The sequence below is a fragment of the Oncorhynchus nerka genome, linkage group LG13, assembly GCF_034236695.1.
Source record: "Oncorhynchus nerka isolate Pitt River linkage group LG13, Oner_Uvic_2.0, whole genome shotgun sequence".
Taxonomy (NCBI): domain Eukaryota; kingdom Metazoa; phylum Chordata; class Actinopteri; order Salmoniformes; family Salmonidae; genus Oncorhynchus; species Oncorhynchus nerka.
This window is the reverse complement of record NC_088408.1, coordinates 70,925,530-70,942,366: the sequence shown is the minus strand read 5'-3', so window position 1 is coordinate 70,942,366 and position 16,837 is coordinate 70,925,530. Positions and strand designations below refer to the sequence as shown.

The window sequence follows — 16,837 nt, the reverse complement described above, 5'->3', positions numbered from 1 at the left end:
TATATATCACGGTGGCAAGGCATATGAACGAACAGGTTATAGATCAAACAATGCAAATATCACAACACAGGTTCTAATATTGATTATTTTTTCCTGGCTTGGCTTCCCCGGTGATTTTACCCACGCACCACTCTTGCGAAATTGGGAATTGTTAGGACATGTAAACAGTCTAATCCGCGTTCCAGCGGTGTATTTGATCTGCGCATGTGCTAGCACCGGTATTAGAGTAAGGAAAAGCATGTATGCATCTTAGAAATAGTCTTCACAAACAAACTGTATACAGTCGTATGAAAAGGTTTGGGTGCCCCTGACAATTTCCATTTATAAATAATTGGGTGTTTGGATCAGCAATTTCATTTTGATCTATCAAATAACTGATCGACACAGTAATATTTCAGTAGTGAAATTAGGTTTATTGGATTAACAGAAAATGTGCAATATGCATCAAAACAAAATTAGACAGGTGCATCAATTTGGGCACCCCAATAGAAAAATCACATCAATATTTAGTAGAGCCTCCTTTTGCTAAAATAACAGCCTCTAGACACTTCCCATAGCCTATAATGAGTGTCTGGATTCTGGATGAAGGTATTTTGGACCCTTCTTCCTCACAAAACATCTCCAGGTCAGTTAGGTTTGATGATTGCCTAGCATGGACAGCCCGCTTCAAATCATCCCACAGATTCTCAATGACATTCAGGTCTGGGGACTGGGATGGCCATTCCAGAACATTGTACTTGTTCCTCTGCATAAATGCCCGGGTAGATTTTGAGCAGTGTTTTGGGTCGTTGTCTTGTTGAAATATCCAGCCCCGGCGTAACTTCAACTTTGTGACTGATTCTTCAACATTGTTCTCAAGAATCTGCTGATATTGAGTGGAATCCATGCGACCCTCAACTTTAACAAGATTCCAAGTACCGGCACTGGCCACACAGCATGATGGAACCACCACCAAATTTTACTGTGGATAGCAAGTGTTTTTCTTGGAACGCTGCGTTCTTTTGCCGCCATCAAATCAAATGTATTTATATAGCCCTTCGTACATCAGCTGATATCGCAAAGTGCTGTACAGAAACCCAGCCTAAAATCCCAAACAGCAAGCAATGCAGGTGTAGAAGCACGGTGGCTAGGAAAAACTCCCTAGAAAGGCTAAAACCTAGGAGGAAACCTAGAGAGGAACAGGCTATGTGGGGTGGACAGTCCTCTTCTGGCTGTGCCGGGTGGAGATTATAACAGAACATGGCCAAGATGTTCAAATGGATGCACAAGAGGGGATGCATAATGTCCCTTGTTATGACCAAATAACTCAATCTTTGTTTCATTAGTCCACAGCACCTTAGTCCAAAATTAAGCTGGCTTGTCCAAATGTGCGTTTGCATACCTCAAGCGACCTTGTTTGTGGCGTGTGTGCAGAAAGGGCTTCTTCCGCATCACTCTCCCATACAGCTTCTCCTTGTACAAAGTGCGCTGAATTGTTGAACGATGCACAGTGACACCATCTGCAGCAAGATGATGTAGGTCTTTGGAGGTGGTCTGTGGGCTGTTTTTGACCGTTCTCACCATCCTTCGCCTTTGCCTCTCCGATATTTTACTTGGCCTGCCACTTCTGGCCTTAACAAGAACTGTGCCTGTGGTCTTCCATTTCCTCACTATGTTCCTCACAGTGGACACTGACAGCTTAAATCTCTGCGATAGCTTTTTGTAGCCTTCCTCTAAACCATAATGTTGAACAATCTTTGTTTTCAGGTCATTTGAGAGTTGTTTTGAGGCCCCCATGTTGCCACTCTTCAGAGGAGAGTCAAAGAGAACAACAACTTGCAATTGGCCTTAAATACCTTTTCTCGTGATTGGATGCACTTGTCTATGAAGTTCAAGGCTTAATGAGCTCACCAAACCAAATGTGTGTTCCAATAAATCAGTGCTAAGTAGTTACAGGTATTCAAATCAACAGAATGCCAAGGGTGCCCACATTTTTGCATAGCCTATTTTTCACATCTGATTTAATTTCATACAACTTAATATTGCTACACTAAAAATCTTTGTCTGGATAATACCCCAGTACTCAGCTTTTATTAGAAAATGAATGGCATGCCACTGTGATCATTTTCTGTGACGACAGAGGAAATTATTATGCAGCCTCTGAGGGGTGCCCAAACTTTTTCATACGACTGTATGTCCTAACTCAGAATCAAATAGTCCTCGCAAAAATAACATGGTAATTGTTTTTGCGCCCTATTTTACTTTCGGTTTTGTACACCAGTTTCAAACAGGAAAAAAAATGTAATTGAAAAGACAATTCACGGCGGTTTAGATGGTACAGTGATTTTCTACACTATACTTGCTTGTTTTGTCACATAAACTGAAATTAAGCCAACTATTACAATGTTTGCAACCAGGAAATAGCGGAGCGAGTCCTGTATAATACATCTTTAAAATTAGGCAGATATAAAGTAATAAACGAATATACTGACAAAGACCTACATAAATGTTATCATAAACGCTGAATAAATATTGGTTGGTTGACACTTTACAGATTTGCTTTCCATCCCCTCTTGTGCATACGGATATCTGTATCCTGCTGCCACGTCAGGGCTGTCTGTGTTGGCAGGTAAGAGGAAAGAGTGACAGCCGTTGCACCAATAGGAGAAGCGTACTGAGGAGAAACTTGGTTCCCATTCAATAGAATTTTAGGTGGGCGATGACTTTCATCGTTAGATGAGGAACTGAGTCAGAGTTAGCTGTAGTTGGCAATCGAGGCGTAGACATGTGTGGTGAGTATTTAATAAGAATACATTTAATAATTGTACCTTTGCAACAATTTACAAAGATTATGGAAATTGTAAGTAGTTGTGAGATTAACACAACTGGTTTTGTAGAAGTATGTCTCAGTATTTGTAGCTAGCTAATGTGGACACATCAGCTTCCATCTCAAATCAAGAGAAGGCTACTAACGTTAACCTTAACCACACTGATCACCTTATGGCTAATGGCTAACCTTACATTTTTTTTTACCATATATCCACATTTGACTTTGGCTGGGTTATCTAGTGGAAACCCTGCCAGACGAAACAAGTTAACCGATAAAATTATTTATTTAATATATTTTAAATGGGCTTGTAAATTGGCTATCGGATCCATAGATAATGTTTTACAGCTCACAATGTTATCAGACAAATTGAGGGCGGCTAAGCGTTTTGATGTTTATTAGCAGTGTGCTATACACCCATATAATCCATTGCTAGCTACATGATTGACGCTGTGTTACCGTTCCATAATTCCTGTCATTGATGTTACAGCTTGGTATGATGTCGTCACGTTTTAATAGACTCTATACTAGGATTTATTAGCTACCTTTTCACCAGTTTACAAACCTGTTTGGTTTTGTCTGATGAGACAGAACGCGCGCATTGCGCAAGTCGTACTGTTTCTTTCATTCGATTGCTAGAATACATAGATCAACGCTGAAACTGGTGATAGTCTAAATGCCAGTTCTATAGTGATGATCCCACATTGATTCGAATGAGTTACGAGGTCATTAGGGTGATACAAAATTATAGGTAACTAAACTATGTTTATTTTTGAACCTGTCTGTGTCTGAATGGTGATGGATTAGTTCTCCACTCTTCACCTCTCATATGCTGACTCTACACCTGGTTCCTGAAGCACACAGTTGTGTTTTGTATAGCCAACCAGTATAAATAATTTGATTCATTCACTTTTGAGGGTGGGGGGGGGGGGACACTTGGCACTATTAAATCTGTTAGTAAAGAAGGAACACTGTCTTCTCTGTGTCACTTGTATCTGAGTAAGGACAAAAATGCCCAAAATAGATACTCCTCATACAGATCTGCTGCAGACTAATTCCTAAGGAAGGAATAATGATGACTGACATGCACTGAGATGTTATGAGGGCTCCTTATTTATTCTACTCTATGCTAGGTAACCCTCGTTATAAACAAAGCTGAGCCTTGTTTGTGTACTCCAACCTTGCCTTGCCCATTCACCCCCCTGCTACCTTCCTCTGTCACCCTGTGCCCAGCTGCTTTCAATGGATGCTCTGTTGCACTGCTTCCATGGCACTTCTCGGTACATAGTCACTCTTTATTTTATCACAGCCCCTCTATATCCTCATCTTATTGGGAATTTATGTCGTAGTGTTGTATTAGCCTAAAGAATAGCTACTGTCTCTTTGCGTTCATAATTTAGGCTAGTTTTATTTGACTGGTTTGTTTAAATTAGAAGTCGACCAATTATGATTTTTCAGCGCCGATGCCGATTATTGGAGGACCAAAAAAAAGCCGATACCGATTAATCGGCCAATTTTTTTTTGCTGTAATAGTGACAATTACAACAATACTGAATGGACACTCAATTTGGTTTAAATAATGCAAAAACAAAGTGTTGGAGAAGAAAGTAAAAGTGCAATATCTGCTATGTAAGAAAGCTAACGTTTCAGTTCCTTGCTCAGAACATGAGAACATATGAAAGCTGGTGGTTCCTTTTAACACGAGTCTTAAATATTCCCAGGTAAGACGTTTTAGGTTGTAGTTATTATAGGAATTTTAGGACTATGTCCCTCTATACAGTTTGTATTTCAATAACCTTTGACTATTGGATGTTCTTATAGGCACTTTAGTTTTGCCAGTGTAACAGTATAGCTTCCGTCCCTCTCCTCGCTCCTCCCTGGGCTCGAACCAGCAACACAACGACAACAGCCACCATCGAAGCAGCGTTACCCATGCACAGCAAGGGGAACAACTACTAGGAGGCTCAGAGCGAGTGACGTTTGAAACGCTATTAGCGCGCGCTAACTAGCTAGCCATTTCACTTCGGTTACACCAGCCTCATCTCGGGAGTTGATAGGCTTGAAGTCATAAACAGCGCAATGCTTGACGCACAACGAAGAGCTGCTGGCAAAACGCACGGAAGTGCTGTTTGAATGAATGTTTACGTGCCTGCTTCTGCCTACCACCGCTCAGTCAGATAATTGTATGCTTGTATGCTCAGTCAGATTATATGCAACGCAGGACACGCTAGATAATATCATCAACCATGTGTAGTTAACTAGTGATTATGATTGATTGTTTTTTATAAGATAAGTTTAATGCTAGCTAGCAACTTACCTTGGCTTACTGCATTTGCGTAACAGGCAGTCTCCTTGTGGAGTGCAACGAGAGAGAGGCAGGTCGTTATTGCGTTGGACTAGTTAACTGTAAGGTTGCAAGATTGGATCCCCCGAGCTGACAGGGTGAAATCTGTCATTCTGCCCCTGAACAAGGCAGTTAACCCACCGTTCCTAGGCCGTCATTGAAAATAAGAATGTGCTCTTAACTGACTTGCCTAGTTAAATAAAGGAATATAAAAAATCGGCGCCCAAAAATACAGATTTCCGATTGTTATGAAAACTTTAAATCGGCCCTAATTAATCGGCCATTCCAATTTATCGGTCGACCTCTAGTTTAAACCCTCTGCCATTGTTCTTGTTGTGAGTTAATGTATGTGGGTTGTTGATGGCAATGGGGCTGGGCACAGGTAAAGGGGCACAAATAGGCATATGTAGGCAACCCTCTTTTCATCCTGTCATTTTTGGAATAAATGTCATTGTTTTCAATTGGTATCATATTCCTTTCAGATGAGTTCTAAACTTCACAGAAGCATAACCTAGAGCAGCTCTTGTGTAATAGTAGTGTAGTACCCTACACTTGGTCCTTCTGTCAACATATTGCCCCAATACTAGAATGCCCTGTTCCACTTTCCACTGAGTCTCCTACATCTCAAGGTGACTCCCCATGTAAAACCTGTCTGGTAGCCTAACATCCAGGGCAGGCTGTGCCCTCAGCAACTGATGGGTGTGTGAACTACTGTGTAGTTCCACACAAAACTGTTTCCAATTAGGCCCAACTACCAGTCCTGAAACACCATCCCAATCCACAAGAGGTTGAACAAGTCGGACTGGTTTCTGTTCTTGTTTGTTGACTTACTGTCAATGTATACATAGTTTCAGGTCACTGTTAAACTGCAATTCCTACAAGATGACTGACTCCATAGCTGCTTTACTTGCGTTACTGTTTGAAAGTTTTCACCTGTGGAAATTCTTGGTGTAGTTGTTGTTTTTAAGGTTGCTGTGAATTTTAATTGAACAGCCTGCATATTACAATCAGCTAGGCTAGCTAGTCAATGGAACTGTCAGCGTCTCCTACACAATACTCCTATTTGAAAAGAAAGCATGCATATTGTTTTTAGTTTTATTGACTTAATCACAGAAAAACCAAAAGCAAACCAGTATTAGGCTTTGTTCACTTAATCCCTTAAAACAGTTGTGAAATTCCTTTGCTGTATATTTTGTTCGTGTTCCCTAGTTGAAATCTGTTTCTCTGTTCCTTCCTTCCCGTCAGGAATTTTTGCCTATCTAAACTACCATGTGCCACGGACTCGCCGGGAGATCCTGGAGATCCTCCTCAAAGGCCTGCTCCGTCTGGAGTACCGTGGCTACGACTCTGCCGGTGAGCTGATAGAGAGGCGGCTTGTGTCAACACACTGGCTGCGTCTGTCTCCATGTTTATCTGCTGCCTTTCCCTGTCACTGTAGACCCGTCGGCAGGCATCAGTTATTCTGCTGCTTATCTACAGGAGTCCATGTTTTTGTTCTTTCTCTCCTAATGATAAAAAAAGATTGTCCGTTGGCTTCACTGTATGCCCTAGTCTTGAGCAGGACTATCTAATCACAGTTACCTTTCTGCTCCGTCTGCTGTCAGACTGTAGCATGTGTAAAATAACTTCCAAAATCACACAACAGAGGCATATTTGAGTACTCTGTAGAAATACAATTTTCTCTCCTTGCCAGGTGTTGGAATTGATGGCGGGAACGGCAAGGAATGGGAGGCCAATGCCCGGTCTATTCAGCTGATCAAGCAGAGCGGAAAAGTGAAGGCTCTTGACGATGAGATCACCAGTAAGACTACATTTTATGTGTCTTTGACGGCTTATGTCTGTGTTCAGCATTTGTAAGAATGTTTACTGATTAGATAAGTGGATTTGACTGAAATGAATAGAAGTCATACAGTACAATGAAAATGGCTCAAACCTACTTCATGTAAGGTGCATTTGAATTGATGTATGAAGCTTGCCTTTCAACAGTGTTTGTGTTGGTCCCACAGAGCAGCAGGACATGGACATGGATGTGGAGTTTGATGTCCACCTTGGCATCGCCCACACTCGCTGGGCTACCCATGGTGCCCCCAGCCCTGTCAACAGCCACCCACAAAGGTCTGACAAGAGCAACGGTCAGTACTTTAGACATCTCCTAAACTTGTAGTAAAATGAAGGCCTCTCTTCGGTGTAGACAACACATTCTGCTAGATATTGACTGACTATATAGAGGAAATCGGGATTTCTTTTTTATTTATTTTGAAATTGTATTTTACCCCCTTTTTCTCCCCAATTTCGGTCTTGTCTCATCGCTGCAACTCCCCAATGGGCTCGGGAGGTGACGGTCGAGTCATGCGTCCTCTGAAACATGACCCACCAAACCGCGCTTCTGCCCACCCGACACGCAGGCGTCCCATCTAGCCATCTGGAAATGCAAATGCGCTACGCTAAATGCTAATAGCACTCGTTAAAACTCAAACGTTCATTAAAACACACATGCAGGGTACTGAATTAAAGCTACACTCGTTGTGAATCTAGCCAACAAGTCAGATTTTTAAAATGCTTTTCGGCGAAAGCATGAGAAGCTATTATCTGATAGCATGCAACACCCCGAAATACCTGAAGGGGACGTAAACAAAATAATTAGCATAGCCGGCGCTACACAAAACGCAGAAATAAAATATAAAACATTCATTACCTTTGACGAGCTTCTTTGTTGGCACTCCTATATGTCCCATAAACATCACTATTGGGTCTTTTTTTCCGATTAAATCTGTCCATATATACCCAAAATATCGATCTATGAAAAGTGTGTGATCCAGAAAAAAAGATTGTTTTAAAACGCAACGTCATTTTTTTAAATAAAAAAAGTTGACGATAAACTTTCACAAAACACTTCGAAATACTTTTGTAATCCAACTTTAGGTATTAGTAAACGTTAATAATCTATCAAATTGATCATGGGGCGATGTGTATTCAATAGCTCCACGTCTTCAAATCATGGTCGGAAATCTCTCTTCCAAAACATCCTGTCGGAGACCGGAAGGAATGAGGTCTCTCTTCCTCGTTTGACCAAGAAACAACCCCCAGGCAATTGACAAGACTGGCGACATCGTGTGGAAGCTGTAGGACTTGCAATCTCGGCCCCATCTAATTTGCTGAGCCATAAACAATACATGCAAGTGGCGCATTTATATATTTTCCACTTTTTCCTTGGGCTTTTCGACGAAACGCACATTCTGTTATAGTCACAGCCGTGATTTAACCAGTTTTAGAAACGTCAGAGTGTTTTATATCCACACATACTAATCATATGCATATACTATATTCCTGGCATGAGTAGCAGGACGCTGAAATGTTGCGCGATTTTTAACAGAATGTTCGAAAAAGTAAGCCCTAAGCTTAAGTGGTTATTAACCACCCGCTTAACCTGGAAGCCAGCCGCACCAATGTGTCGGAGGAAACTCTGCTCAACTGACGACGAGGTCCGCCTGCGGGCGCCTGGCCCGCCGTAAGAAGTCTTTAGAGCGCAATGAGCCAAGTAAGGCCCCCCGGCAAAGCCCTCCCCTAACCCTGACGTTGCTGGGCCAATTGTGCACCGCCCTATGGGACACGCGATCACGGCCGGTTGTGATACAGCCTGGGACCGAACCCAGGTCTGTAGTGACTCCTATAGCACTACGATGCAGTGCCTTAGACCGCTGCGCCACTCAGGAGGCCCAAATAGGGATGTTTTTATTAAAAAAGTGTATGTGTGTATCGTCTTTCTTTAGAGTTCATTGTCATTCATAATGGAATTATCACAAACTACAAAGACCTGCGGAAATTCCTGGTAAGCAGAGCAACATTTCAACATATTAAATGTTTTGCCTAAAGCAGTCTGTTTCTTTCATTAATCAAGACTACCAGCAAGAGTTATCAGACTTCCATGACTGACATTCTACCATTCCACAGGAGAGCAAGGGTTATGAGTTTGAGTCCGAGACAGACACAGAGACCATTGCCAAGCTGGTGAAGTACATGTATGACAACCGTGAGAGTGAAGACCTCAGCTTTGCTACTCTGGTGGAGAGAGTGACCCAGCAGCTGGTAAGAGCCTGTTTCTCTACAGAGATTCTCCTAAAACTGTCCAGAGATCAGGTCTCGTGATTAACACTGTTCTATCTTATCTCTTAGGAGGGAGCTTTTGTCCTAGTCTTCAAGAGTGTCCATTACCCTGGGGAGGCAGTAGGCACTCGGTACACTGCTACTACACTTCTAGTTACTCCTTGAATTGTAGAGGAATACTATCCAGTCATGATGCATCTTTAATTTTCTGTAATGATTGTAATTGTTTGTGTTTCTATGTAAATAGGAGGGGAGGTCCTCTGCTTATTGGGGTGAAAAGTGACCACAAGCTGTCCACAGATCACATTCCTATCCTGTATCGATCATGTACGTTATTAAAGTAACTGTTCTCAATGTCAGAATGGAAGAAGGTAAGCAGCTGTTGTGTGTCTAACGTACTGTATTGTATGTCCCCAGCCGGTAAAGACAAGAAGGGCTGCCCCACCCTGCCCAGGATGGAGCAGGACACCTGCCACACACTCTTCGCTGAGGACAAGAAGTCTGTGGAGTACTACTTTGCCTCTGATGCCAGGTCAGACTCCTCACTCTTTTACTCTATAGTAGTAATATCCCACTCATACATTGTTAGGTTTATTTTAGAATACCCTCAGAATCAGTCTAGACAATTGTTTGGTCAAGGTCTCCTCCTAGGAAAGTGGGAATGAACAACTTCATAACATTTGCACAACAACTAATTGGTGTTGACTGTTGCTCTGTTGTCATGGCAGCGCGGTGATTGAGCACACCAACCGGGTGATCTTCCTGGAGGATGATGACGTAGCAGCGGTGACGAATGGACGACTCACCATCCACCGCATCAAGCGTACAGCCGGAGACCACCCTGCCCGCGCCATCCAGACCCTGCAGATGGAGCTGCAGCAGATCATGAAGGGTGAGGGGAAGGTGGAGGGTAGAGGCTGGGTGCACAGCACTGTCATGGGTAACCCTCTGTAAAGACGATGGTGTTACTGAGGAATTGATGAGAGCCCTAGAATGCTTGTAATTGATTATTATCATTGTCAATATAGTCACAAATAGTACAGTATACAAGGGTGATATTTACTTTGGCCTCTACTGCACTCTACAGTAATAATGTAGAAACAATGCTTGTTATTGCAACACATAGCACTCACACAATTTCCCCTGCCTCTTTCAAGTATCTAAGGCCATATGTGTACAGGTACACCACCATATTCTAATGTTTCAGTATCCTGCCCTGTAATTTTAGTCCAGGAGCCTGTTTTTACTGTGCAACTGTAAATAGCAGCAGGTTTCAGATCTGTTGTACTTTTGAGGCGCACGCACACACACACACAGCTGGGTGTTTATGGGGTTGACTCTGGTCCCCAGGGAAGAGGCCTGCATCAAAGGTAAGGGCTCAGACACCCTGGCTCCATCGCAGAGATCACACCAAGCACTTCTATATTGAGCTCACTGCTTGGAAACATCAGTTTCCTGTGGAGTAGACTGTGACTAAAGCTTTCATGATCTGAATTCTCAGAGTTCTGCTATAAAGAGTTGATTTTCCTGCTGAAAATCAGATTTCTCCCACTTCTCCATGTCTCCAGCAGAGGATGCTGATACACTACCTGTCAGTTTCAGGAGACATTCCTTTGAGGTCCTGTCATTTAAGCCCCTGCCTCTCTCTCCTCCTAAGCCTCCATTCCAGGAGCTCTGCTGAAATAACCTAATTTGCATGACCTAAATTACGGTCAGCGCAAAAGCAGTCTGCAAAACATTCTCGTATTTCATTGTCACAAAGGGTGGTGCAAGGAAACCGCCATTTCCCTGTTGCCTCTTGTTTATTTTATTTAGTGAAGACATGCCTGATGATGTAAGTCTGCATTTAAAGACACAAGATCATTGTTATTTATCTCCTGTGTTATTTAACTCCCAACAGCTTATAAAAGGCTGAATTAGATCAGCAAAACAACATGGTTTCCAGACTGGCTTACTTTAGTAGTCATTATGTGGCAACAGTAACCTTTACAAAATATTTTTTTGTGATGTTGTTGAAGACTGAACCAATGTTTTTTTGGAATGCTTTTCAGGTAACTACAGCTCCTTTATGCAGAAGGAGATCTTTGAACAGCCAGAGTCTGTGGTTAACACCATGAGAGGAAGGGTCAACTTTGATGACAACACGGGTGAGATGACAGTTCCAGTGTAATACACAATGTCTGTCATTATACCCATCAAGGTCGTATCCTCATGATCAACTTCTATCTGAATACATACCAAGGAAAGGGATATTTGATTACTGTATTTTGATTGGCTGTTTCTGTTTGTGTCTGTAGTAATCCTGGGTGGACTGAAGGATCATATTAAAGAGATCCAAAGGTGTCGACGGCTCATCCTAATCGCCTGTGGCACCAGTTACCATGCTGGGGTGGCGGTGAGTACCAGATTCCCTCTTATAAAGGCAGCAATATTAGGTCACTGGCATAAAATCGCGTCGACCTGAGCCTAAGGCTTCAAGATAGGAAAAACAACTATACAAACAGAGACGTAAAAGTAAGTTATTGTACATGGAAACCTGTTTTTCAGTGTGGATGTCTTGTGTGTCCAGTACTGATGAACAGTGCTAATCTTTCCCTCTAGACTCGCCAGGTACTGGAGGAGCTGACTGAGCTGCCTGTTATGGTGGAGCTGGCCAGCGACTTCCTGGATAGAAACACACCAGTGTTCCGTGACGATGTCTGCTTCTTCATCAGCCAATCAGGTGGGAGGATCGGTGTAATCTGGAAGTGTCTCTTTCTCCAGGGACCTGAACATTGTCACGGTGTCTGTCTTTGTCTGTACACAATACGGCTTGTCTCGTACAAGCGATGCCTCATTCAAGTGCTCAGCCCTATGTTAATGCACCCAAAGCAACGTATAGGCTTGACGATATCCAGTATTCTTGTCTATAGAACCTGATATTGTAAGCAAGATATACACATAGTCCAGGTAGTGGTAACCTCCTTATAGTATTTAGCCTTTAGAGTGCTGATTGCATTGCTATCATTGTGTGCAGGTGAGACAGCAGACAGCCTGATGGCCCTGCACTACTGTAAGGAGAGAGGAGCCCTGACGGTGGGCGTCACCAACACAGTGGGCAGCTCCATCTCCAGAGAGACCGACTGTGGGGTGCACATCAACGCTGGGCCAGAGATAGGAGTGGCCAGCACCAAGGTGAGGGGACAGAGTCACTGCTGCTCGTAGCATAGCATTTCTCCAGACTGATGCCTTTCCTGTTGTTCACATACTGTTCTGTAGACACTCTGGCTGTTGAAACAGGAAACCTTCCCTTCACTATCCTCAGCTCTGGTCAAAAAAATGTCACTTCTGTGGTGGGAAATGCAGGCAGGTTTTTAAAATTATACCTTTATTTAACTAGGCAAGTCAGTTAAGAACAAATTCTTAATTTCAATGACTGCCTAGCACGACAGATTTTTACCTTATCAAATCCCTGAGTTGACCTTGCAACCTTTCGGTTACTAGTCCAACACTCTAACCACTAGGCTACCTGCCGCCCCAGGTTGAAGTGTCTGTGGAGACTCTCCATTCTGGGTAGACTGTTAGTATTCTCTCAGGGTGGGGAAAATCCTCTATCCAGCTCCATTGTGTTTCAGGTGGTCAGACGGCACAAAGTTTTTTGGAGATGAGTGGAACTCACTACTGAGTTCCAAACAGCCTCTGGAAGCAACGTCGGCACAATAACTGTTCGTCGGGAGCTTCATGAAATGGGTTTCCATGGCCGAGCAGCCACACACAAGCCTAAGATCAGCATGTGCAATGCCAAGCGTCAGCTGGAGTGGAGTAAAGCTTGCCGCCATTGGACTCTGAATCAGTGGATACGCATTCTCTGGAATGATAAATTACATTTCACCATATGGCGTCTGACGGACGACTCAAGTTTGGCGGATGCCAGGATAACGCTACCTCCCCCAATGCATAGTGCCAACTGTAAAGTTTGGTTGGGGAGGAATAATGGTCTTGTGCTGTTTTTCATGGTTCGGGCTAGGCCCCTTAGTTCCAGTGAAGGGAAATCTTAATGCTACAGCATTCTAGACAATTCTGTGCTTCCAACTTTGTGGCAACAGTTTGGGTAAGGCCCTTTCCTGTTTCAGCATGACAATGGCCCCTTGTGTAAAGCTGTATACAGAAATGATTTGTTGAGGCCGGAGTGGAAGAACTTGACTGGCCTGCACAGAGCCCTGACCACAACCCCATCGAATACATTTGGAATGAATTGGAACACCAACTGTGCGCCAGGCATAATTGCCCAACATCAGTGCCCAACCTCACTAATGCTCTTGTGGCTGAATGGAAGCAAGTCCCCCTACCAATGTTCCAACATCTAGTGGAAGCATTCCCAGAAGAGTGGAGGCTGTTATCGCAGCAAAGGAGGGACCAACTACATATTAATGCCCATGATTTTGGAATGTAAGGTTTGACAAGCAGGTGTCCACATACAGTTGGTCATGTAGTGTACTTCATTTTGCAATAACAGGACCTTTATGCCAATATACTGCACGGTTGGTTTTCTGTGTAGTTAATGCAAACCCTGAAGCACTTGGGGACTAATGTCAATACATAGTGCATGTACAGTTGAAGTCTGAAGTTTACATACACTTAGGTTGGAGTCATTAAAATGTTTTTCAACCACTCCACACATTTCTTGTTAACAAACTATAGTTTTGGCAAGTGGTTTAGGACAACTACATTGTACATGATACAAGTCATTTTTCCAACAATTGTTTACAGACAGATTATTGAACTTATAATTCACTGTATCACAATTCCAGTGGGTCAGAAGTTCACATGCACTAAGTTGAATGTGCCTTTAAACAGCTTGGAAAATTCCAGACAATTATGTCATGGCTTTAGAAGCTTCTGGTAGGCTAATTGACATACTTTGAATCAATTGGAGGTGTACCTGTGGATGTATTTCAAGGCCTACCTTCAGACTCAGTGAATCTGCTTGACATCATGGGAAAATCAAAATAAATCAGCCAAGACCTCAGAAAGAAATGTAGACCTCCACAAGGTCTGGTTCATCCTTGGGAGCAGTTTCCAAATGCCTGAAGGTACCACGTTCATCTGTACAAACAATAGTACACAAGTATAAACACCATGGCCGTCATACCGCTCAGGAAGGAGACTCGTTCTTTCTCCTAGAGATGAACATACTTTCATGCGAAAAGTGCAAATCAATCCCAGAACAACAGCAAAGGACCTTGTGAAGATGCTGGAGGAATCCTGTACAAAAGTATCTATATCCACAGTAAAAATGAGTCCTATATCGACATAACCTGATAGGCCGCTCAGCAAGGAAGAAGCCACTGCTCCAAAACCGCCATAAAAATGCCAGACTACAGGTAGCAACTGCACATGGGGACAAAGATCGTACTTTTTGGAGAAATGTCCTCTGGTCTGATGAAACAAAAATAGAACTGTTTGGCCATAATGACCATCGTTTTGTTTGGAGGAGAAGGGGGAGGCTTGCAAGCCGAAGAACACCATCCCAACCGTGACGCACGGGGGTGGCTGCATCATGTTGTGGGGGTGCTTTGCTGCAGGAGGGACTGGTGCACTTCACAAAATAGATGGCATCATGAGGAATGAAAATGATGTGGATATATTCAAGCAACATCTCAAGACATCAGTTATGAAGTTAAAGCTTGGTTGCAATTGCGTCTTCCAAATGGACAATGTCCCCAAGCATACTTCCAAAGTTGTGGCAAAATAGCTTAAGGACGACAAAGTCAAGGTACTGGAGTGGCCGTCACAAAGCCCTGACCTCAATACCATTAGAAAATGTGTGGGCAGAACTGAAAAAGCGTGTGTGAGCAAGGAGGCCTACAAATCTGACTCAGTTACACCTGCTCTGTCAGGAGGAATGGGCCAAAATTCACCCAACTTATTGTGGGAAGCTTCTGGAAGGCTACCCAAAACATTTGACCCAAGTTAAACAATTTAAAGGCAATGCTACCAAATACTAATTGCGTGAATGTCAACTTCTGACCCACTGGGAATGTGATGAAATAAATAAAACCTGAAAAAAATAATTATCTCTACTATTATTCTGACATTTCACATTCTTAAAATAAAGTGGTGATCCTAACTGACCTAATACAGGGAATTTTTACTAGGATTAAATGTCAGGAATTGTGAAACTGAGTTTAAATGTATTTGGCTACGGTGTATGTAATCTTCCGACTTCAACTGTAGTTAACCCCTCTTTCTCTTGAAATGAGAACTTCCCCTCAGAAGTTTCTGGATCCTTTCGGAAGAGGTTATTTGAAACCCCTATATGCCACTGCCCTACACAAAACGCATAGTGCCTGATATTCTCATTTTTACACTGTAAAATGTAGGAATCCATGGTTCCCCTCTACTCTAAGCAGTCATCCTACAGTTTTCCGGAGTGGGGATGTAGATGACTGGAGTGAGTTCCATTCAGCAGTGGAGTTCCAGTCCCAGCTGCAGAGAAAAAGAGAGGCGGGTCCCTCCCTTCTCAGGCTTGGCTCAGGGACCCTCCAGTAGGTCCAAGTCATCAGCACAGAGCAGAAATCCTTCAGAGCACGTCTCAAAGACTCCATCCTTTACTGCTTGGCTGGCCCAGGCCCACACACCCAACCCAGAACATCATAGCTCCTCACGTCAGAGGAAATGAAGTATTTCACCTACTGCTCAATACACGCTCCCGCTGTCTCTGTTTGTGGTAACTTTTCATAATAATAATATTATTAAGATGAACTTTCTGGGGGACATTCAACTGGATGCTTCTGATGACGTTTTGTTTTTATGATTCGTCCCAGAATCAAGGCTTTCCTCAGAACTAGGCCTGCTGAACAACGTCCGGGTGAATGAAAGGGGTGGTTTTGCTCAGCTCCACACCTCTTGTATATATTTCACCACTCACTTCACCGCCTTAGCCAAACAATGGTGATTGTGGGAGTGAATGTAAGAAAATGAGAGCCTCCTGTAGTCTTTGTCCAAATAGAACATTTGGAGCATGCTTGTACACTTTAAAAAATATATTTTATGTAACTGCTTGTCATGCTGTACTGCCTGACATGAGAAGGAATGCTGCAGCAGATTGAGGCCTCTGGGACATGGTTCCGTCAGTGTGTGACAGGCTAGCATGTGGCGTGAGCTGCTTTTCTCTGTCCACATTCTGGACAGAGTGATGGGGGCTTTAACATGGAAGAGGACCGTGGCTGTGGCTTTAATATGTGGATTAAATGCACTGCCACAAATCTGAGTGGATGGCGAGGATTGTCAGAGTTGTGAGGCCCTGTGGTTGCACTGCTGTCAATGAAAATAGCTGCGTGAATGTTTTACAACCATGCCCGTGGGCCTTGGCTTTAGATGCTGGCACTCCTGTGTCCAGGGGTCCTGTCAAATGACTTGGCTCCTCTTGAAGAACATTGATTTAAATCTCCCAAACGGGTTCAGCGAGTCTTCTAATATCATCCTCCCTCCAAGAGTGGGAAGGATGATGACTGCAGGCTTGGGCTGAGATGTGGGGGTTTGTGAGTGGTAGTGCCATTTTTCAGAAGCATAAACATGAAGCGCATCATGGTTTTACTCTC

At 43.2% G+C, this 16,837-nt stretch overlaps 1 protein-coding gene across 1 annotated transcript in view; it reads left to right on the top strand.

Moving 5' to 3' along the window:
- Positions 1–2,669: 2,669 nt before the first annotated feature.
- LOC115140031 (glutamine--fructose-6-phosphate aminotransferase [isomerizing] 1) overlaps positions 2,670–16,837 on the top strand; it is a 39,793-nt gene continuing 25,625 nt past the window's right edge. Inside the window, exons 1-14 of the mRNA XM_029678038.2 lie at positions 2,670–2,771; positions 6,396–6,503; positions 6,844–6,951; positions 7,157–7,282; positions 8,921–8,979; positions 9,102–9,236; positions 9,324–9,385; positions 9,502–9,581; positions 9,672–9,786; positions 9,983–10,146; positions 11,306–11,401; positions 11,552–11,649; positions 11,856–11,976; positions 12,271–12,428. Coding sequence (XP_029533898.1) covers positions 2,765–2,771; positions 6,396–6,503; positions 6,844–6,951; positions 7,157–7,282; positions 8,921–8,979; positions 9,102–9,236; positions 9,324–9,385; positions 9,502–9,581; positions 9,672–9,786; positions 9,983–10,146; positions 11,306–11,401; positions 11,552–11,649; positions 11,856–11,976; positions 12,271–12,428 — 1,437 coding nt within the window. The 5' untranslated portion in view covers positions 2,670–2,764. The remainder of the gene's footprint in view (positions 2,772–6,395; positions 6,504–6,843; positions 6,952–7,156; positions 7,283–8,920; positions 8,980–9,101; positions 9,237–9,323; positions 9,386–9,501; positions 9,582–9,671; positions 9,787–9,982; positions 10,147–11,305; positions 11,402–11,551; positions 11,650–11,855; positions 11,977–12,270; positions 12,429–16,837) is intronic.